General features: G+C 46.1%; 1 protein-coding gene across 1 annotated transcript in view; it reads left to right on the top strand.

Moving 5' to 3' along the window:
* Positions 1-608: 608 nt before the first annotated feature.
* Positions 609-24,282, top strand: part of AMPH (amphiphysin) — a 138,194-nt gene continuing 114,520 nt past the window's right edge. The window contains exon 1 of the mRNA XM_054991453.1: positions 609-677. Coding sequence (XP_054847428.1) covers positions 609-677 — 69 coding nt within the window. The remainder of the gene's footprint in view (positions 678-24,282) is intronic.

Genomic DNA, 24,282 nt, shown 5'->3' on the forward strand with positions numbered 1-24,282 from the left:
GATAACAGAAGGCATTCCTGGTTCCCATTATTTCCACTGGCCCTTCAAGCCTCTCCCCTTATTTACAATGGGTAATCCTGTCATTTCTTTAGTAGGGCTTCTTCGTATATGGGGAGGAGACCCCTGAGTCTTTGGCCCTGCATCTGACGAAGGGAGCTGTGGCTCTCGAAAGCTCACCCTGCAAACCGAGTTGGCCTCTAAGGTGCCGCTGGACTCGAATCCTGCGGGTCTACTGCAGACCCACAAGGCTGCCCGCTTGAAACTACCGGGGTCGGTATTGGCTGCTCTGACTGGCAGCGGCGCAGCGGGCTCTGCGGTCGGGGTTTGCAGCCCGCCCGGTCCGTTCCATCGCAAACGCCCGGACCCACCCGGCGCTTCTGCCCCTCCCAGCCGAGCGGGACGCGCGCCCCCTTCGCGTCACGTGTGAACCGAGGCCGGCGTCTGGGCGGCTGCTGTCGCTTTAAGTCCCCCCCCTCCCGCGCGCCTTTCCGGCGTCCCTCCCCGCCTGCCTCCCTCCCGCCTCCCCGCCGCTCGGCCGGTGCCTCTCGCTGCCGCTGCGCTCCGGTCGCGTCGCGTCGCCTCTCGGGCAGCATCTCCGACCCGCCGCCATGGCCGACATGAAAAGCGGCGTCTTCGCCAAAAACGTCCAGAAGCGGCTGAGCCGGGCGCAGGAAAAGGTCAGCCAGGAGGGGGCGGCGGCGGCGGCGGCGGGGGAGCCGCCAGGGGACCGGCTGGCGGTGGAGGGCGGCCGGCAGGCAGGCAGGCAGCCAGGCAGCCGCGTGCAGCGCCCCCGATCGCCGGCCGCGGCGCGTTGCGAAGGCGACGCCGAGCGGCATCCTTCTCCGCAGCCTGCCTGCCTGCCTGCCTGCCTGCGGGCGCCACACCGCCCTTCGCTCGGCAGCCAGGCCCGAAGGGGCGTCTCGGGCACGGCCCTGGGGAGGGGGCGAGCACTCTTCTTGCGGGGGTCATTTGGAAGGCGAGGATGGAGAGGAGCAAAGAGGCTGGCGCGGAGGGGGGCGAGGCGGGTCCCAGACGCCCCACATGTAAACTAGCGTGCACACGCACACACATATACACACACACATATGTATTCACACACATATGCACACGCACAGAGAGAGCGAGAGCGAGCAGGATGTATGTATGTATGTATGTATGTATGTATGTATGTATGTATGTATGTATGTATGTATGTATCTATCTATCTATCTATCTATCTATCTATCTCTCTATCTATCTATCTATCTATCTATCTATCTATCTATCTATCTATCTATCTATCTATCTATCTATCTATCTATCTGCCTCTTGTCCGTGGTTAATGCGTTGCTGGTCTGTTTAAGGAGGAAGGTACGCCCTTCCCCAGAAGGTCAGGAGAACCCGAAGGCATGGGGCTGCCTGAAGATGGGGGAAAGGGGGAAGGATTGAATTCAGAGGGAGGAAAGCCCCACCCCCCTCCCCGGTTATCCACTTTCTTCCCAGGTCCAGGTGGAGTTCCGGATCGGTGTGTGTAGGAAAGGCACCCTTTCCCCTTTGAGAGATGCAGAAATAGCTCCTGGGGAAGGGATGGTTGAATATGACGGCTGATGTCTCTCCGAGGAACGTTTGGCAAATAATTGCCCAGTAATAAAGGAGTGGGCTTCCCTTCCCCCCTCCCATTTATCTGTTGTGAGCTGCTGCCGCTGTTATGTAATATCCCTTGCCCCATTTAGTCATTATCTTGAATGAACTGCTTTTAGACTGACAGATTGAACTGCACAACTCGGGTTCAGCTTGGGTCCCGTTTCTGTCTCTGGCTGAATTATTGGAACCCCCTCCCCCAGTCCCGAGCACACACCACAGCTAGTGCTGCAGTGGTGTGCTTTGGAAATTCCTGGCAAAGGGCCTGGATCCCATCCTTGGATCGCACACATCTGGGATAGATCCTTAACAGGAAAAATAGCCTGGCTTAGAAGGGTGCGCAGTGTGTTTACTGAACGACAAGTGTACTGGCTCTGGATTGAGGGTGTGGGGGCATCACGCAAGGCACACACCGTGAACTTTTAATTAGAAGAGGTAGGACATGCATATTGGGAAATGGTGTTTTCCTCTGACCTTTTTGGGATGCTCCTCGCATACCAAGAATGATCCAACCTTGGGGCCCTTGCAGAAGCCAACTCCACCATTCTTTGGCGCTGACCTTGCCCACAGAGATTGGCCAGTGAATGTTCGCTACAATAACAGTGTGCTTATATACTACTCTTCTGGACAGATTAGTGCCACACTCAGAGTGTTGAACAAAGTCAGCTTTATTATTATCCCCACAATACGGCTGGGGAGCTGAGGCGGAGAGAAGTGGCTTACCCAAGGCCACCTGCAGAGCTCATGGCAGGAGCGGAAGTCGAACTAGCAGAATGCTGACTCGCAGCCCAACCACTTAACCACTATGCTGCTGCAGCTGTCTGTCACTTTGTGTGCTTTGGAAATCTCTTCTGAACAACACCGCTTGAGTGAAGTCAGGTTTGCCGTTTTTTTAGCTACGAGTTTTTCTGATTAGACCGTAAGTAGAGCCTGCTAAATCGGACCATTGGTCCATCTAGTCCAGCATGCTGTTTCACACGATAGCCAGCCAGTTGCCCGGAGGGCCAAACAAATGATGCAAAGGCCAAGGCTCTCCCTTGCTGGTGCTACCTCCCAGCACCGGTATTCAGAGGTTTGCTGCCTCTGGATATGGAGGCTCCCTTCAGTCACCATGACTCGTAGCCATCAATGGTCCTCTATCCTGTGAATCTGTCCAGCCCCCTTTTAAAGCTATCTGTGTTTGTGGCCATCACCACTTCCACTGACAGTGGATGCCAGGGTCAAATTATTCATTGAGTAAAGAAGTATTTCTTTTTGTCTGTCCTGAATCTCTTTCCCAAAAATTGCATCAGGTGCCCCTTAGTTCTAGTATTATGGGAGAGGGAGAAAAAGCTCCTTCCATGCACAGGCAAGCCTATGGGTAGTATCTGGAAGGCATACTTTAATAAAGGGGTACTTAGTCTGCAGCTCACAGAAAGCCCCTTTCACAGTTCCCAGAGGAACTACATTTACAAGATCTGCATCTCAGGGAGGCTCACGTTCTCGTCAGATCTCAGAAGCTAAGCAGGGTTCGCCCAGGTTAGTACTTGAATGGGAGAGAACCAAGGAAGTCCAGAGTTGCTTTGCAGAGGTAGCAGTGGAAATCCACCTCTGTCCATCTCTTGAAAAACCCCTTGTGGGTTCACCATAAGTCAGCTGCATCTTGATGGCACTTCACACTCATTTGCCTTCTCCACCCCATGCTTCCCCCTACCTTTCCCATCTTTCTGTAATGCCAGTGAGGGCCAACAGGAGTGGCTGACCCCTGACATGCTACTGAGTTCGAGGGAGAAAATTACATGGATGGACTGAAGGCCCTGCGAGAATCCCTCTGAGCTCAGGTCCACGTGTGCCTCCTCCACTCAGGCCTGAAGCCCTGGTCCATCTCACTAAGGCACCACTGAGGGAGCAGAAGCTCCTTGACAGCCTGTGGTGCAGAAGGGATTGTGTTTTGTTTGGGGCTCCTGGCCCACTAGCAGAAACACAGGTGTGTTTCTCCCCTCCACCACACCTCCCCACTCGCACACTTCCATACTATAAGAGGATTGTATTTCTTTTAATAGCTCGTCATGAACTCATGTGATCTTCCCTGTTGCCTTGGCTGGGCGAGCAGAGCGATCGATTGATACGAAGGGCCTTTCTAGCCACTGTCTTCAGATCACTTCTTTCTGTAATCCCAGTGGCGACATGCGACCTGCCCCTGAGAGTGCTTGATCGAGGGCCCGTGCCAGTTCTCTCGTGACTAATAGCTTAGTCTTCAGCAATGCAGTTGCATTCCTGGCTGATTAAAAGTCTTCGGTAGGACACCAGCAGCCTGCGCTGTCCTGCTTTTGAAGGATTTAGAGCAGAACTTGATAGCCCTTAATATTCAAGGAAGAACCAGTAGAGAGGAGGCGCCTTGACTCCGGATGGGCAGAAGGGAGGCTGGCGTTTTCTTACCAAAGTGTTGACATAAGTGTAGCAATGTAAGAGGCATGTAATGTGCACCACCCACCAGCAGTGTCTTCTCTGCAAGCTCTCTTTGAAATAAGTGGGCTTGGGCAAGCCCGTGGATAGTATCTGAAGACATACTTTAATAAAGGGGTGCCCAATCTGCAACTCACAGGAAGCCACTTTCACAGTTACCAAAGGAACCACATTTACGAGATCTGCACCTCAGGGAGGCTCACAGCTTACCCCTTCCTCCAGCAGCGGCTGTGTCAAGCTGGGAACCACCTGCCAACCACAATCCCCACTGGACAAGGGGCTTGTCTTTTTCCTGAAACATGGGGCAGTGGAGTACAGTGGTTAGAAGAACCACAGGTGAAGTCTCAAAGATGTGGATCACAAGCCACTGAATGGATATCTCTTGTTTAAGAGATGAGGCTGTGCCAAATAGAAATCTTATCGACCCTACTGCTTCAGTTCCTAGCCTGCCTTAGCCCAGGACTGCAGAGCAGGTGATGCTCACACAAATACAAAAAAAATACCGGCATTGCCTTTCCGTGCTGCAGAATGAGGGTGTGGAATAGACTGTACCATGTGAGACTGAAAATAGGGGGATCTCATTTGGAATGCTGTCCCCATATTAAAAACGAGCTCTCTCCACTGGCTCCCTTATATTACCCATCTCATTACTGCTGGCTGGAGCTCAGCTGCTCTGCATGCAGAGAAGAATCTCTAGCACGGCGGCGATCCAAACTAAATGATCAGGTAGATGTTACTTTTTCTCCTGTTCCTGCCAACAGACATGGGGGTGGGGGTTAATCTAGCAAAAAGTGTAAAAGGGCAAAAATAACAATGAATTCAGCGGAATGAAGGAGTCTCACTTTTACTGGGCTGTTCCACTTCAGGCTGCTGGCAGGACTGGGGGAATGCTTCTTTGAATGCTCCCCGTCCCCCGTGGTGAAAAAAAGTTTGAATAGAAAAATTACCATGAGGAGAAAAGAAGCTCAACTTAACCTCTCTTTGACAAGCTCTTTACCTGAGTGCTATGAGTTTTTCCCCTTGGGCAGCTTTCAGAAATGTAATGTCCCTCCATCTACAAGCAAGTAGTGGTACAGTCCAAGGAGGGCTCCACCACTTGATTCTGATCAAGTAGCTAAGGCTGTTTCCCTGTAGGGTTTGTGTGTGAAAATGCTTGGCAGCATCTGCTGCTAGTGGTCACGGGAGTGGACAGAACAGTGTCCACGCCCCCAATTCTGCTCCACTCATTGATGCTGCCGTCTCCCATGCTGGGTCCTACCCCTTATCCCCAGGGGTCATTTTGTAGAAAAAGAGCTGGAGGAACTCATTAGCACAACTTATTAGCATAACTCATTAGCATATGCCACACCCCTTGACATCACTGGAAATGTGTCATTAGCGTGACTGACTTGCAGATGCCACACCCCCTGACATCACCTATCCTGGCTGTTTTGGACCCAATCCTGGCCATTCAGGGCTAGAATTGGGCCCAAAATGGCAAAAAGGGCTGCTGCTGAGTGGGAGAGTGATCCACCTCCCGTCAGAGGCCCGATCCGGGCCGTTTCGGCCTCAACTGTGTTCCTGCCCTGCGCGTTCCCCCTCAAAATGAGCCCTGCTTATCCCCCATCCTTGGCACCCCCCCCACAGCCCCTTAGAAGATTCCCCTTGAATTGGAGAAAAGCAGGCCTAGTTTTTCTTCAGGTTAAAGGGGGGGCCTCAGGAGGGCCCTGAGTTCTGCTTGGAACGAGCGCAACATTAAGTGGGTGTTTCCCTTTCATGCAGGATCGTCTTGCTTTTCGTGCGGGGTGGGGGAGGAGTCTCCACGTAGAAGCCGCCTAAATCCCATTGCAAGGAATGGCATTTGTGATTCCCATAACAGATTCCAGTTGCCCTTGGTCACAAATAATTTTTCCTTGGCTGTATCCATGGCCTTAAAAGACTCGCTCTCGGTTGCTCATTACCACTTTTGCTACAGAGAAGCCCTCCTGGGATGGCGTCTCCCGCCGGGATCCGGCAAGAATGACATCTGAACAGGATCCAAGGTGTGTTTGCTCCGAGCTGAGCCCCCCCTGAATTCGGTGAGTCGTATTCCCAAGTGAAAATGCTATTCTTCCTCTCTTGGGCATGATGTTAGGTGAAAAAGTAGGAGGGTGATCTGTCCCCCCTCGTACAGTTAGGGGTGTGGACTCCTGCAGCCGTGGATCGTTCTGTTCTACACTCTAGTAAACTCCTTTCAGGTTGCTTTGACTCTTCAATATTTTGAACTATGCAGGATCTACTAAAATAAATAGGAATTGCCATGTGAGTGGTAATTGCTGCTGTATACAGGGAATGCTAGAGACGCTTGAATGTCAGTACTCAGTCCTTGACGGGTGCACACCCGTAGTGACATGGCTTGACATCCTCTGCAGTGTGCAATTGAATCATCCACATCACAAGCCTGAAGGGTTGCAAAACAGTTGGGTGCCCAAGGTCAGTAGGGATTTGAGCTAGTTTGATGCTTTCCCCACGATGGACCATAACCCGGAGCAACAGTAGATTTGGAAACATGATTGCGCCTTTGACCCAAATGTTTCTTGCTCTTAAAATAGATTTTTTAAAAGAATTATTAACAGACTGTAAACACGCACGAAAAAACATACCCACTCAAAAATACAGGATACAAATAAAAACAGACTGTAAACATACACAAAAAAACATACCCACTCAAAAATACAGGCTACAAATAAAAACATTGGTATTTGCCAACCGTATCACTGATCGAAGCCCTCCTATCCCATCTCCACCAATACACAACGTCTCACGTCATCAGCTCATAATATCAATACCACCTCCGGTTACATAATTGCTAATTCCATTCTTTGTATTGCTCCTAACCGTAAAAGATCTATGCTACAAATATCTCTGTTTTTCTGATATGCAGTTAATTTCACTAAGGCATGGATCTCCTTTATTTTCAACAACCAATCTTGTAGTTTAGGAGTCTCTTTTTGTTTCTATTTTGTAGCAAAAACCATTCTGGCAGTTGTGATCACATGTAGGGCAATTATTTGCTGATCTCTAGGTATAAAATAATAGAAATGTTTAGCAGCTGATTCTGTTTATGAAGAACACTGGCCCAAAATGGTGCTCCTAAGAACAACGGGAAAGCCTGATGGAAAGAAAATGGGCCCTTGCCCATATGCTCACCGATTACTTAATGAAGTACTGTAATGAACTGCTGTTCATTAACTGCTTTATTTTTTAATAATTCCCACCTCACATTTCTGTTTGGATGTACATGCATTCATTAAGGATAAACATCCTTCTGTTGATTGACAAGCATGTATTAAAATATTCTGTGTGAAAGAGTGGGGGACGGAGAAGACAAGAAGCCTTATGAGACCTTCTCAGGAACAGGATTGTGTACATTTCCAACTTTCACAGGCTAATACAGAGAATTCACCTTCTACAATGGAGAATTTTGTTACGTTTGTGTTAATATATTCGATGGAATCAAGAATCAGATCTTTTAGGGGTGACCACCAGTCCATTTTAACTCTGCTGATGAAATATATATTTATTCATATTACCTTATGAAGATTTAGTGATATGTACAAATGAGTTTGTTATCTGGCTGTTTAATATTTTAGAGTGCATGTTTGTTTGTTTTTATACTGATGGGTATTTGTAAACTTCCCCCTTTAGGGAAATACAGCAGGATATGCAATTCCATGAAAACTAGATCAGTGTAGGTGGATGCATCCCTTTTGGTTGCAGCCATTTTTTTATGTGCAAGGAATACTAAAGCAACATTTATACTACTTTGCAATGTTGCTTTACTTTACAATGGAATGGGGGAAATGCATAACTTTGTAGGGTAGCACCCAAAGCAAAGTAACGGCTGATCTATAAAATAATCCAAAGCCAAGTCCAAAAATCTCCAGTTGGAGAGAGAGACGGAGAGAGATTTGGAGACTGTGTCCAGATCTTTGGGCATCTTTTAAAGGTAAAGTCATTACTGACCCACAGGGGGGACATCGCATCACGACTTTTTTTTGTTACGGGGTGGTTTGCCGTTGCCTTCCCCAGTCATCTACACTTGACCCCCAGGAAACTGGGTACTCATTTTACCGACCTCGGAAGGATGGAAGGCTGAGTCAACCTTGAGCTGGCTATCTGAACTCGATTTCCACCAGGATCGAACTCAGGTCATGAGCAGAGCTTGGGCTGCAGTACTGCAGCTTACCACTCTGCGCCGTGGGGCTCCTGGGCATCTTTTAAATTTCGGTAAAAGCAAACTTGGGTGGGATTTAGATCAGGGCCGTAGTGGTAGGGCAGTGTGGATTCAACTCCTACCCCATAGTCGTCCAAAGAGAAATCCCTCCTCAAGGGAGAGGCTGTCTGTTTGTTTTGATCCTGCACTTCTTTCAGTGGTGTCAGAACGGTCTACATGGTTTTGCCCTCTCTCTGTGTCCTCACAATAATTCTCTGCGATGGGTTAGTCTGAAAGATAGCAACTGGTCACTTGAAGAGATACGTGCTTGCGTGCAAACCTGGGTATTCCTAGTACACTGTCTTGACCGTAACACCAGCTTGGCTGTTAGTTCTGGTAGGGGAAACAAAACAGTTGCAGGCAATTTTCTCTGTACTAGAGTTAGTAGTTATTTTTGGTGGAACTTCCATATGGCAAGTGCTGTTTGGTAAAGTGTAAGCTCCTCTCATTCCACTCCCAGTTCAAATCCCCCTATGACTGATTTTTAAAGAGAATTAAACACATTGAGAAATCTGGTCACAGATATCCAGCATATTGTTCACAAAATCAGGGCTTCTGTTTGTACTTTCCCTGTCTCTTTTCCATGCCAAAGGCAGCTGCTAGCAGGGGTGGGAAATCCCTTGATGTAATGGCCTCACCTTACAAGGCAAATTGTCTTGTGTTGGTGATGGCTGGCCTTTCCAGACCTAAGCCCCATTGCAAGCACAAAGCATCAGAATTACATGACAGAAAGAAGGAGAGCCGGAGTTATCACCTCACCAGTCATGGCCAGGGTTGCGGCAACAGACTATAAGAGCTGGAGCAAGAAGTACAAGCTGAGCACCAGGATATGTACCATAGTGGGGAAGAAGCCAAGGGTCAGCACCGTGTCTGCTACTAAGTAACATTGTCTTGCCCTCCTGTTGCTCTTCTCAGCATGCATGCAAAGCTCCATCTCTCTAAGGAGCGTGCTAGCTGCTGTTCCTTCCAAAAGACAGTGGCTTTGGGGATACTTGTAACCCACCTGAGGGTCCTGATCCATGAGTCGAAGCCCCTACTGCTCTAAACAATGTTGTAAGGTTGTGGGAACCTCCTCGTGAAGATCCGTGTGGTGAAAGGAGTTGTGGACTAGCTCTCGGAAAAAATTGTTTCTGCGGAAGTGATGTAGAACAGGTGGGGAGATGGCACCTTTCAGAAGTGCAGTATGCTCCTACTCCAGTGTGTCAGGGAGACTTTGATCAGAAAGGTGGTGTATTTCAGTCTTATGTACTTTTGAAGAATAGGACCGTGGAGGCCCAGTTCATTGCTGGCCAGCTTGTAGGTCAGGGTGTTGTTTACTTAATTATATTTATTGATTTTTATAGCATACATTTCCCTCCCTTATTTTAGTATTCCTCAGTCTTATCACAGTTTTAATTTTGAGATAAGCCAGAAGCATTGCCTCCGTTTCTGTCTGGAATAAAAACAGGTTCTGTACAAAATGTAGGGGTTTTTTTTACCCACTTGAAATCAATAGGTTTGCTGGCTTTCTGTTCACTGGGGATAATTTGTTTACCAAGGATTTTTGTTTCTTATCTTTCTGATTTACCCCTTCTAGATTTTTCTTTCTTTCTCTGGCTTTGCTGTATGTTTCACATTGGCTTTTCGAGGAAGTTGTTGCTTTTCTGTTGAATACGTTAGTAAGAAAATGAAAAGCGATATGAATTGTTAATAAAACGGTGATTTGCAGAGCCTGCTTTTAAATGTGAGAAAGATAATCATGTGAGTCGCTTAATCCTAAACCACGGGCTGTGGAGCTTCACTGATACCGGTGCCATGCTGGCAGAGTTACTCAATAGCCTGTGTTCTCTTTGCTGAACAAAAAATTCCAAAAAAAACGGCCCACTTCCAACAAACTGAAAGAATAGTAACTGATCTGGAGACCACAGTGATACTGTCAGCACTGGCTGAACACAGCCCTGTTCTGGAAGCAGCCAATGAATACATGCTGAAGTGGCATCCGAGGGGTTCTATACTGCTGTATCTCCTAGTTATGCTGGTGGGAAGCTTACTTGCCATCCTGTGATTCTTACAGATTGGTTTAGGATTGTATCATCAATGTGATGAGATCAGGTTTCAAAGGCTGAGGCTGGTAATGCACAGCAGTGTCCCCCCCCCCACAAAGAAGCAATTATTTTATCTTTTACATATTAAATATCCTTAAGCTAGAGAAAGTCAGCTGCAGGTCCCCATCTTCCTATCTTCCAAGCCTGATCAGCATTGTGCACTCAAGAAGTTTGGGAGAGAGTGTAGAAACCCCAGGCGTTTGGCTGGGGAGGGCCCTACTTTCTTAGAAGAAGTTGTCTGTTGGTGTTTGGAAAATTAGATACTTGATGGCTCGTATGATAAAACTGCATTGTGGGCAGGGATCATTTTGTAGAAAAAGAGCTGCAGGAGCTCATTAGCATAACTCATTATCATATGTCACACCCCTTGACATCACCAGAAATGTGTCATTAGCATAGCTGATTTGCATATACCACACCCCCTGACCTCACCTATCCTGACTGTTTTGGACCCAATCCTGGCCATTCAGGGCTAAAATTGGACCCAAAAGGGCAAAAGGGGCTGGAAATGGCTGAAAGGGGGCCCAAAATGGTCAAAATTGGGCTGCTGCTGAGCAGGAGGGTGATCCACCACCCATCAGAGGCCTGATCCTGGCCATTTTGGGACCAATCCTAGCTGTTTTAGGCCCAATTCTGGACATTTTGGGCCCAATCCAGACCAAAACAGGCCCCAAATGGCCAAAAATCAGGTGGGCGGGGCCACTTGACATGACCTCTTTGGAGAACTACCAGAACTGTGTTCCTGCACATTCCCCCTCAAAATGAGCCATGATTGTGGGTATAATCTAGTCAGAAGGGAAAATTTAGTGCTCATCACAGACTTGGGTGTTGGGTGTTATACAGACCAATCCTAAACAGAGTTATGCCAGACTAAACCTGTTGATTTCAGCAGGTTTAGACTGGAGTAACTCTGCTTTGGATAGCAGGAATAGCATAAGATCATCTTGTGAGACTCCACAGTTCCAAATTTTCACCTTGAATAAAGTATTTCAAACCATGTTTTTGAGTCCCGTGGGGCTTTATTTATGTCTTTCCTGTACAGATAATAAAAATTGTTGCAAGACCTCATTTTTCTTGCAGGGTAACCAGTTTCTATTCTGATGAGTGTCATGGGGTCCAGGCAATACAGAGTAATTATTTGTGTGAAGTAGCAGTTATGGATTCTCTGGTTTGAGTTAAATTACACCAGTCCTAAAGAGACTAATGATCCCAAGTGTTTCACATAAAGAATATCTTCTAATTACTTGCCACACATATATTCACATTACTTGTGACAAAAAAGTGTGTTTAAAAAGTTGTAAAATATTTAGTAAACGTCTTAATACGGCAGGTAGCAGTTCCAGGGTGGGTCTCATTTGATTGCTCAATATGTGCGGGATATCTAACTTTATATGATGTTTATCTGTTTTATTTTACAATATTTATTTATGAGCTAGTAGACAAGACGAGATCCTAGTTTGTTCAAGGTGGTGCACATGACCATATTCTATTTTATCCCACAACGATCCTGCAGACGAGGAGAGACTTAAATTAGGCCAGTGCAGTACATATCCAACACCCTGTCCAGTACGGGACTTCTTTTCTCGGAGAATGCCAAAACCGAAACGGTTTTCCCCCCAGAAATGCTGGAAGACATGTTTATTTAAGATGGCTTTCAATGATTGGCATTAACAGTGAAATCCTAAGCAGAGTTACTCCAGTCTGAGCCCATTGATTTCAATGGACTTATGCGGGAGTAACTCTGCTTAGGATTTTACTGTAAGCAATTTAAGTTTTTATTGAACTTTAGTATTGGTGTTGATAGCTTCCCTATCTTCTCGGGATAGAGCAGATCAGAAACGTAAGTAAATACTGTACAGTTCTGTCCTAAGCACATTTATTCTTAGAAATCTGGACTGTTATTTTGCTTTCCTTAATCCATTGGTTCTATCTTCCAACTGTATTCTGTTAGCGTATACCCCTTACTCTGGTTCTTTGGTCAAGCAATTGCCCCGTTCTGTACCGTTAAGCTGAACTCTCTCTGCATCCATTCTGTCCCATTCTAGTTACATATCTGTTTGTTTTATTTATTCCTTTATACTCCACCTTTCTCCCCAGTGGAACCAAAGTGGCTCACATCATTCTCCTCTCCTCTGTTTTATGGATGTCTGCAATGTTCATGAGATGTGGGTTAGGCCAGCAGTTTGATGTGAGACAACTTAAGAACCTACTTCTTAAGGGAAGAACGGTGTGCATCAACAGACATTCTCCATGCTAGTTTGGTAGTTCAAATTGCCTCTTGGGTGGGCAGAGACAGCACTTGGCTGCAACTAAGTGCTTTTACTGAGGGCCTCTAGTTTGCTTCTGAGAAACTGTATACCTTTAAAAACCAGTGTGGTGCAGTAGTTAGACCTGAGCTTTCATGAGTCTTCTTGAGACAGGTTTTATTGGAATGCCCAGATGCTGCAAGCAAAAGGACTCTGTCCCAAAAGAGTGAAAGCAATTTTGGTGAATGGATCTTTTAAAACAAAATCTGACCATAATTATTTTAGTTAGGACTTTGTTTCCTTCTAATTGGTTTATGTGTCCAAAACGGGATAGGGCTGCGGCTCTGCGGCAAAGCATCTGCTTTGCGTGCAGAAGGCCATAGCAACTTCAGTTGTAAGGATCAGGTAACAGGTGATGTGAAACATTTCAGGACCCTGGAGAGCCACTATTAAGTGCTGGCCTTGATAGACCAAAGACCGGACTCAGTATAAGGCAGCTTCTTATGTCCCTGCTGTACCGTTTCCTTGTCATCTGGTGGGATGTTCTATTCTCTGAGGGATTTACGTTATTGTTTGCTGCATCGACTTTAATTCTTCATCATCTACCAAGCAGAAATAAAGCTTCCTTTCCTGTAACATCAGCATCTGTACGTTTGTGATTATAGCACTGTAGGGTCCAGTGACTCAGCGCTACTGCCCAAAATAACATTCATTTTGCATGTATTTAAAAAAAGACTTTAGATAAAAGCATTGTGCACTATACTTCAAAAGCAGAAGCTTATATACTCTTACCCTTAGGATTTGGTACTGCGAGTGGGACAGAGCATACAGTGGGTTTGTATGTATATGGTAGATCTTAACAGGCAAGTTTGGAAGGTCCTCTACATGAGAACCTGGTAAGTTGCTGCCAGTTATTGTTATTGCTTGAGTTAGGTGACGCATAGGTCTGACTGGCTATTGACTGTGACACGGCCAACAGATTTCCTGCTTGTAAGCATCTTTGAGCTAAAGCTTGCCAGCTATTCAATGGAAGTAGTAATATGTGAAAATACCTTCACCAAATTGCTGTGTTTGTCACAATCTTTCTAGTCCCTGACAATCAAAATCATGGCACATGGTATGTACCGCTGGCTTGCATACTCCTAAGGCTGGCAATGTGATAGGTCAAAAAGATTGGGTCAATTGGCTGGCCAGTTATCAGCCAAGTATCGTCAAATGTTAACTTTTCTTACTACATCAGCAACAAAAAGATACTTTAATGCTAGCAGATTTGGTACAAATGCTAGTTACAGAAACAAATTAATGTAAGACAATGAAATTCATTTTTTAAAATGGTGTAATGAATTCCTCTGACCACAATGTTAGGAAAGCTGTCTGTAAATGCAAATGATTTACTGAACAGTTCTCATTTACATCAGGGTAGGCCTGCAGTTTCCATTTTTTAAAAAATGTAATTAAAATAGAAATAAAGGAAAACGATTAGCAGTTGTGCTAAGTAGGCAGTAGACCAAATCTTCCTATTTGGAAATGCCTGAAGTTATAGCAGCTGGTCAGGAGAAGCTTCGCTTTATTGCTAAGCTTGCACTGGAAAGCACCATAAAATAAAAGTCTCTTTCAGTCACAGCAATTTTGGTGATGCAACCGCATGTTCAGGGGATCGTGTTACTTGCCATCCATTTGATACACATGGTCACTATTTTGTATGAATACTGCAATGTATGTATTTTCCAGCTTTGGTATCTCTGTTCACAAACCCAGATTCTTGAGGGTGTGCATTTGTGTGCATCAAAGTGGGCCAATGTTACGCTATTCATTCAAAATAGCGAATGTGTGTATCAAGAGTATACATGGGCACGAACAGAAAAAACCCGAACATGGTGTTCGTTGTTTGTTGCCATCCACGAACAACGAACATTGACGAACATGACCTGTTCACAAACATGTTTGTTGTTTGTGGGGAGGCAGCAGGCTCACCTCCAGCCATCAAGATCCCTACCACACCACTCCCAGAAACCCTACCTGAGCAGGCAGCAGGAAAGGTACCAGTAATAAATAATAGCTTGGCCCAGAGCCTGGCAGCAGTCCTGGAACTTGAAGAGGTAGATCCCTATCCCACCACACACAAAGAAAATTCAAGTTCCAATGCACTTTCTCTGTCTCTCTCTCAAAATGCCAACAGCAACTGTCTCTCCCTCACTGTCTGCAAAACCAGAGCTAGGAACATCCCTCCCCCCTGCTCTTTGCTTCCTTGTAACAAATTTGGAGCTCCACACTTGAAAGGAAGACCTGCCTATCAAGCTAAATTGGACTTAGATTGGGGTTTCCAGGGCAACAGCAGGAGTTCAGACAGAGTTCAGGGAGTCCCTGCCTCCGGTTGCCAAGGGAATTGATTGCGGGTGCCCGACTGTCTGGCTTGACAAACAGCAACGAACAGCAACAAACGACACTTGCAACAACCACCTGTTCATTTAGAATGGGGCCTCAGGAACAGCTTGTTCACGAACAGCTGATTGGGCTGTTCGTGGCTTTTTAAAGTTCGTATTGCTGTTCGTGCCCATCTCTACTCAAGAGGCCTATGGCAGGATGCCAGTCCTGCTCCTGGCACTGAAAGAACAAGCACTGCAGTGAAGAACTGCCCACTAATACAGTGCAAAGCATAGGATTCATCTATAAGAAAGACTCAGCTATAGAGGATCCCATTCTTATATGCGCTCTTCTAGATAAGAGAGCAAGAGAGCAGCTGCAGTGGGTTACGCACTGGACCAGAAATAGATAGTTAAAATTTCTTGATCACATGTTTCTTTTTTTAAAAAATCGTTAATTTTCAAATAATGAATTTTCAAACCCTAACTCTAGTGCGAGTTGCTACCAGCAAACGGCCTACCAAAACTAGGGGTGAGGGCACCCCAGCACTGGACTTGGTCACAGCTGCAGTTCCTGAGTATTTGTCAAACGCAGCCCCGTGTAGAATGTGGTACTGTAATCCAGTGTAGATGGCACAGATTGCGTGGCCAGGTCTCTCCTGTTTAGGAAAGGGTGCGGCTAGTGTACTAACCATGGTAGATAAAGACACTCCTGGCCACCACTGCCAAAAGGGTGGGGGGGGGGCAATGAGATGGGGAGATGAAAATAACCATGTGCTCTTGTAAAGAAAATCTTAATTGAATTTCTGCAGAGAGCAGCAGAGCGCCGAGTTGTTCTCTTGAAGCATCAGGAATTCTCCCGCAACAATAATTTAACCATGTGATTATTTCCATTGAACTAATTTATTATGTTTTGTGTGGATGGAAATGGATGGGATAGATTAGGACATTGTGGATGTAATTAAGTTACATTTCAAATATGGCCAAGACGCGTACTTTGCAATGAAGCCGATTACAGCCACCAACATCCCCCTTGTCTGCGTTATTTGGTGGGGCAACAGGACAAATAATTGGCTTGGATGCTGCATAGAATTTCTGCAGGTGCAATGAGGGTGGCAATTTTTACCAGACATCTTTTGGAAGCCCAGAACACCCCTCCAATGCTGATCCTGGCGGATGGGAGACCCCCAGGACTAGCTTGTAGGGGGAATCGGAGTTCTCCTGCAGGAGTGGGGATTTGAAAAAAATTGCCTCCCCTACAATTCACAGAAATCCTAGGCATTCCTTGTCTGCAGATTCACTTGGAAAACAATGACTTGCATGCTAGAGACAGTTGCTTCCAACCCTGAATATGTTACAGAAAGTTTTTGGAAGCAAAAATCCATCGTAGGTAAGGACTGATACCCAGCTTGCCAAATGCTATGAGAAGAAAGATGAATTTCACTCTCTAATGGAGAATAACCACATCCACCTTTAGATAGATTTGAATTATTTAAGAACTCCAATCCTAGGGCTGCCCAGTAACTGATAGTAGATGGGATGTGAGTATTTACCCATCTACCCAGTTTGCATGGGTCCCCAGCCGTTGACATCACTTCTGGCGCAACCTGGAAGCAACTGTGTCATGCCAGGGCCAATTCTTTAACACTTGACTCAAAACACAGTGAAAATACCGATGTTTTGGACTGAGTGTTAAAGAACCGGCCCTGATGTAATGCCGTTGCTTCTGGGTTGCACTGGAAGGGATGTCATTGGCCGAGGAGGCAGGTGCACCCATTTCCTTGGCCTGCCTCCTCCTGCTCACACCTATTTCCCAGGCTTTCATCCTCTCATCAATCAGCAGGCAATCAGCAGACACAGGCATAAATTGCCAGTTTGCCTGCCATAAGTGGGCATCTGGCAGGGCTACCAATCACTAAGAACTTCTCTGATGTGGCAAGGAGCAACTCTGGATAAGCCACATTTTTGCTACAGTCCTGGTGCTTTGTGTTTTCCATACATGCCAGATTTTGCAAACTATCCTGTTTTCTTTCAATAAACCTTTTGCTCTGTGAGATTACTATTTTGCCCTAGCTTGTGCTAGCCTGCCAGAGTGCTGTATTGTTGCTTGGAACTGTACCACTTGTGTATGTACAAGGAGGGAAATGATGAATTCTGCTGGAAAGATCTTTTGTAGAATTGTAGTGGCTTTAATCTGTTGTAGCCAAACAAACAAAGAATCTTGCAGTATCTAACAAATGTATTTTGTCATGCGCTTTCCTGGGCAAAGGCCTATTTTACTGAATGCCTGAATTGGATGGTGAACATCTTGGGTACCCATGGGAAGCAGCGTGAATCTGGGAAGAGAATATTTTGCAAGAGAAAATAATAATTAAGTGCCGTCAAGTGGCAGCCAACCTACAGCAACCCCTAACAGGATTTTCAAGGGAAGAGATGAGTAGAAGTGGCTTTGCCATTGCCTACCTCTGTGCAGCAACCCTGGACTGTGCAATGGGAGGCCTCTTGGAGGTCTCCCATTGAAGTGCAGCAACCCTGGACTGTGCAATGGGAGGCGTCTTGGAGGTCTCTCATTGAAGTGCAGCAACCCTGGACTGTGCAATGGGAGGCCTCTTGGAGGTCTCCCATTGAAGTGCAGCAACCCTGGACTGTGCAATGGGAGGCGTCTTGGAGGTCTCTCATTGAAGTGCAGCAACCCTGGACTGTGCAATGGGAGGCCTCTTGGAGGTCTCCCATTGAAGTGCAGCAACCCTGGACTGTGCAATGGGAGGCGTCTTGGAGGTCTCTCATTGAAGTGCAGCAACCCTGGACTGTGCAATGGGAGGCCTCTTGGAGGTCTTCCATCGAAGTACTAACCATGCCCAAACCTGCTTAGCTCCTGAGCTCTGACAAGCTTGGGCTAGTCTGGGCTACCAGGTCTTTTATGTTACATTTCTATTTTCCACACATCCCCTCCCCCACTTTGGTAGATGTTTTCTTCCAGTCAGAGTCAGACTTGAACCTTCATGTCATAAATGCTTCCCTGTTTTGAACTTCTGAAGACTCCTTTCTGATAGGCAGAAAAAGTTGAAAGAGTGCCAAGTCATATTCCTACAAAAAAAAGAAATGGTTTTCTTATCTATGAATTCATTTACAAAATTTATATGCCTCCTATCTGTCAGATTAGGGGCACCGAGATGGCTAACTTAAAATACAATAAAAAGATAAAGAGTTCATAAAAACCATTGAAAGCAAAACTAAAATACATATTTAAAAGCACATAAAACAGTAATTAAAACATAGGGCAGGAAGGATGGATCACCGAGGGAACACCAGATGAAGCAAAGAAGTCTTAACCTACTGATGGCAGACAGTGGCAGAAGGGAACATCCCTGGGTGGATAGTTCCTGTTTTGGTGTCATGGTTGTGAGGGCCCTCTCTTGAATTGTCACTCACCTAGGCCGTTTCCACATGCTGTTAAAGAGACGACCCACGCACTGAACTCTGGCATTTTCTTTCACTCACTCCATATGTCTCTGATTCAAAGCGGAAGCAGGCAGTTTGGCTTTTGTTTTTTTGGCATCTTTTAGCCAGCACAGGAAAGAGTGGGAAATCCCGTTCTCAGAAAAGACGCTGAAAAAACAGAAGCCAAACTGCCTTGAAATTGGAGATGTATGGAGTGAGTAGGAGGTGAAAGCCAGAGTTCAGTAAGTGGGCCATCTCTTTAACAGCGTATGGAAACAGCCCTCGTCTCAGAAGGTGCAGAGCCTCAGAGATAGCCTTAGTGGTCAGGCAGGTTCATATGGGAGTAGGTAATCCTTCAGGTATGCTGGTCCCAACCCATGTAGAATTGACCCTCTTTTTTCTGTTGACCGTCATCATCCTGTTGGTCATCTTCTCCGTCACTGATGTGGCTAGACCGTCCAACTTCTCAAGTGCTAAGGACCATTAGCCTGCCAGAGAGGTCACTGGATGTAGAGGTTTCTCCCCTGTTCTATCACTTCCTCTCTAGCATTTTGCCTGTTAGGAGGGGAGCCTTCATAGTTCTGAACAGGCAGCGTACGGCAGCATTTCAGATGGTAAGCGAAAGGGATAACTTGACCCTAACACAGTGTTAGATTTTGTTCATAGAATTCTCTATACATAGGAACAGTGTACGAAAGTAGGACAGGATGAGGCAGACCCTGTGCCCTGAGCTGAGTGTCTGTTTTTGGAACCCGTTTGTGTATACCAGAAGTAGTCAATGACAGTGCTTATCAGCTGGTCCTTATAAATAGAGGTTGTGAGGTAAGTAACTAACAGAACCATCTCAACCAGAGATACACCCTTCTAAGTCCACTGCAGTCAGTGGGTTGGCTCCAACCAGCTTCTTCACTACTGATAAAGGGATGAGGGGTCCCCTTTGACCATGAATAAAGGTAGACTGAGGATTGTAGAACTGGCATGGAAAAAGCCATGTGAGATTGGGGCTGTGATAAGAAGGGGAATTAGGTAAGATTTAATGGCGAATTGGGTGAAATTAAATGAAGAACAGTGCAATCCTAAACAGATTTACTTGAGTCTAAACCCATTGTTTAGGATTGCACTGGATGTTAACTGGATCCAACCCATTGGGCCTAGAGGAATGTAACTTGCTTAGGATAGCACTCTAAAGATTCCAATTAGGTTCTGGTTTGGTTAACACTTGTAATACCTCCAGGTAATTTGGTGTCACAGGTGGTCACCGGTGTTCTCCCCATCCCACCCAAGTTATTTTGTTACCACTATGGCTTTAGTTGTATCATTTAAAGACCAGGTTCTCCACTGCTGCAAAAGGAGGAAGAGGCAGTCTCATTTGATTCCTTGCTGCAACTCTAATCCCATATGGCTTTCATCTGCATGGGTCAAATAATCCCCGGCATAGCACTTCCAGGGAAGATGATAATGATAATGATAATGATAATGATAATGATAATGATAATGATACACTGCCCTTCAGGACAACTTAATGCCCACTCAGAGCGGTTTACAAAGTGTGTTATTATTATCCTCACAACAATCACCCTGTGAGGTGGGTGGGGCTGAGAGAGCTCTGAGAGAGCCGTGACTGACCCAGGGTCACCCAGCTGGCTTCAAGTGGAGGAGTAGGGAATCAAACCCGGCTCTCCAGATTAGAGTCCCGTGCTCTTAACCACTACACCAAGCTGGCTTTGGATCAGGCAGGATCCAATAAACTACCATAGGCAGTTTGTTGTTTGCATTGTTTCCTAATTCTGTAATCTTAATCTATATGCATTGTTCTTTGGTTATTTTATGTTATGTGATTGCATTGTTTTTCATTCTGTAATCCTCCTTAAATCTCAGCCAGAAAGACGGGCTATAAATAATGTCAGTAAATGAATATTTCATTTCCAGTAATTTAACTTCCAAAAGGGTAATGCTTTTGTCTTACTTGGAATGTTGGTGCATCATTCATCAGCTCAAGTCGCGCATACCCATCTTTGCATACATATTTAACATCGTGTTCTGTTTAAAATAGCGGCTTTATGCCACTGTTGTAAACCTGCTGCAGTGAACTGGGTCAGCTCCCTTTACCCATGAAGCAGAGGATTATTTACACCAAAGAGAAGCAGGAACTGTCAGAATGTCTATAAATATGAAACGCTATTAAACCTCCTGTGCAATATTTTGATTCCCTGTGTAGTAAGAGAATAAGAATGTTATACTGGAGGTAAAAATAATATTTTATGTTTATAGCATGCTTCACTGGCATTATCTTAGTATTCCTTGCACGAGTCCTCTAATGTTGCAATCCTAAGCAGAGTTACACACTTCCAAGTGTATTGAAGTCAGTGGGTTTAGAAAAGTATAATTCTGTTTAGGATTGCATTGTAAGTTAAGTTTTACTTAGCCCCATATTGCAGATTTGGGAACTGAAGCAGAAAGACAGTGGCTAGCCTCAGGGCACCTAATAAGGGCAACATTTGAACTTCATTCATTCATTCATTCATTCATTCATTCATTCATTCATTCATTTGTATCCCCCCTTTCTCCTCCAATGGGGACCCAAAACATCTCACAACAACAACAAAATAAAGCGCAGTAATACAAAAAATGAATAGGAGAAGAGAGGCTGAAATTTCTAAATGCAAAGCAGACCTTTCTCGCTCTCTTTTTGCTAGGAGATGTTCTTGCCAGCTCTTCTACAACCCTCAAGCTAAGGGCTGAAGCTTCAAAGTCCTTTGGCTCTTGCCCCGATCCATGCCCAGGCCTTACATACTTGCTCAGGAAAGAGATAAACACTCAGCCTCGAGATTTCAAGCTGGTAGCCATCTTCCAACAATCCCCCCTTCTGCTGCAATACCAGCTCAGATAGAATTTCCTGGCTGGAGGTTTTATGGGGACTGGGATATATAAACTGGCATCACTCTGATGCTGCATCACTTACGGCATGAATATGAATGTGTCCTTGCGATGCTGATTCCCTCCCCTGTTTCCCCCGGCCACCGTACCAAGAGGTGGTGCAGAGTGGAGGCTGCCAGGCACCCTTATACTCAGAACCAATAACCTTTTCTAATTTGTGTAGCCTAGTCTCATGTATTTGGAGAAGATGCCACGCTGTAGCTGACAAACTTATTTTTATACTGTTAAGTCTTAATTAGAGATGGGCACGAACCGAAATACGACCCAAAAACCCCCATGAACCAGGCCGGTTCCAGGGTTCATGAACCAGGGTTCGTGGAAGCTCCTTTTCATGGAACTTCCACGAACTATATACTGGTTCGTTGGGTTGTATTTACAGGGGCAGTTTAAATGGCCATTTCTCCAGGGCCATTTCCCCTTTAAGGGACTTGCAAGGGCAGGTCCCTTTAAACTATCAGGCGGCAAGGGGGGATCCAGCTGATAGTTTAAAGGGACCTGCCACTTGCAAAGCAGGAAAGGGCCCTTTAAACTGTTAAAGGCCCCTTTCCCTGCCGCTGTTAAGGCCAGAAAGGGGCATTTAAACCCCACGAACCATGAACTGGTTCATAACTGGCCCAGTTCCATGGTTCGTGGTTCATGAAACCCAAGAACCTCCTGGTTTGGTTTTTTGTTTTGTTCCATGCCCATCTTTGGTATTAATGTGAAAATCCTGAACGCACGCCATCAAAATCAAGCCATTTGATATCTTGAAATATCATTGGGCATGGAGTTTTTAAAGAATGCTTTCTGCTTTCCTTTTTCATGAGAAAAGCCACGGCTCAGTGGTTGAGCATCAGTTTTGCATGCAGAAGGTCCCAGGGTTGATTGCTGGCATCTCCAGTCAAAATATTTCAGGTAGCATATGTGGAGAAAGACAATATTGGGTTGGATGGACTGATAGGCTGACAGTAGAAGGCGGCCTGGAAGTTTAATTTTTGTTCCTTTAAATGGTGGTTTGTTGAGTCTCTCTAAGTCTGAAGAAGACTTGTTGGTTACTCAAAAACGCTTCTGGAGCTGTAGGACCGTGTAGTGCCCACCTATGATTTATGAGAACTGTAGATATACAGATCCTAGCTAAACAAAACTTCCCGGGTGACCTTTCTTTTGCTATTGATTTTGGAATGACACGGAGGTAGGCTGCACATTCTGTTCATCAGCAGTCTTGTATTTTGCTGATGCCACCAGGCTCTCGACTCACTGGGTCTCTGCCAACAAAGCCGAAAGATCCAGCTCCTTCACTGCATACCATTATGGGGAGAAGCCCAAGCCAGGCAGCCTGCTAAAATATTTACAAGGACAGAGTGTGTATCTCCTAGTCTCAACCCATGGCTTGTTCTTCCCCAAGCAGACACCCACGCACATGCCCCGGGGGCTTAATGCATCAGCTTCGGGCTGTCTGTCACTGCTGCATTTCAGCTTGCTAATTTTTCTTCTCTTGATGCTTGTAGTATGTACAGTGTTGGATTGCTCTTTTCATCAGCTTAAGGCAATTTAGTGCAGCAGCATCAGTGGTGGAAAGTGCTGTCAAGCCACAGCTGAATTAAGGTGACCCAGTAGGGTTTTCAAGGCAAGAGATGAACAGAGGGGGTTTGCCGTTGCCTGCCTCTGCGTAGCAACCTTGGACTGCCTTGACGGTCTCTTCTCCAAGTTCTTGCCAAGGCTGACCCTGCTTAGTTTTTGAGATCTGACTAGATCAGACTAGCCTGGGCCATCCAGGTCATGGAGTACAGCATTCGGTTCCATTATCCTGTTTTCCGCCCTCACCTTTGGAGGGGGTGCAATTTAGATTGGGGGAAATGGTCTGAGGTGAAGCGTTAAACACCTGTCACTCACTGCCTCTATTTCACTTTCAGTTGCAGCCCCTGTGGCTACTGGGCCCAAATCTTGCTCTGTTCCTTATTTGTGGCCTCTAGACTCTTCTATAATTTGTACATTGCTTTTTTTTAAATTTGAAGGATTTCTTCCTTTTTGTTTCAGGTTGTTTACAGCAGTTCAGGCCAATATTATGATACCTTACTTAATAACATACAGGCATGCGGCTTCATATCTCCACGAGCCCCGGATTGGGAGAGGCAGTTGCCACTCATGGGGGAAAGGGCGGCAGAGGGGAGAGGACCAGGAAGACGGGCAGAGAGACCAATGGGGGCAAGCAGCCAGGGTGGGGCACAAAGATGTGGCCCCAGCTGGCTATGGTGATGAGGAGCACATTGGGGGCAGGCATGTGGGAGGCTGGGAGGGGCTGGTAACAAGGGAGGGTATATTAGGAGGGCTCCAGACCGGGGCCAGGGAGGAGAGAAAAGGGAGGCTGGCCTCCTTGCAGTGGCCAGTCCTGCCCATGGTGAGCCGAACACCAGGAGTGCTGCAACTCACGGGCTGGCCACCCTTTCTGGGCCCCACCAGGGAGCCCCGCCAGGGCGCACACTGAGGAGGGGGATACAGGCCGGAGCCAGCAGCCGGCAGTAGGCTGAGGAAGGGCGTCAGGAAGACAGACCCGCTTGGCACACCCCTGCCGGGGGAGGACCCGTCGTCACCTACAGGGGGCACTAGAGGGCGTGACACCCATTCATGGTGATACATTTTTCTCTCTCTGTTGTAAGTGTACATTTTATAGAACGGGTATAATATACCAGACTATGAGCTAGAGGGCCCGTAGTTCAAATCTGTGCGGCCTCAAACTCATTAGGCATCCTAGGGAAATCCTTACATAGTTTCTAAACTTCCTTCCCAACTGCAATACATTTTGGGATAATAAGGCTGGTCAGTTTTGTCTTTTCTGGTAAGAATTTACTTTGGTGTGCTTTGATCTTTTAGGAAAAGCATAATGAAATTACCATGTATTATTGTTTGTTATTGGTATCTTAATAACTGGTATC

Source organism: Eublepharis macularius, chromosome 11 (assembly GCF_028583425.1).
Source record: "Eublepharis macularius isolate TG4126 chromosome 11, MPM_Emac_v1.0, whole genome shotgun sequence".
NCBI lineage: Eukaryota > Metazoa > Chordata > Lepidosauria > Squamata > Eublepharidae > Eublepharis > Eublepharis macularius.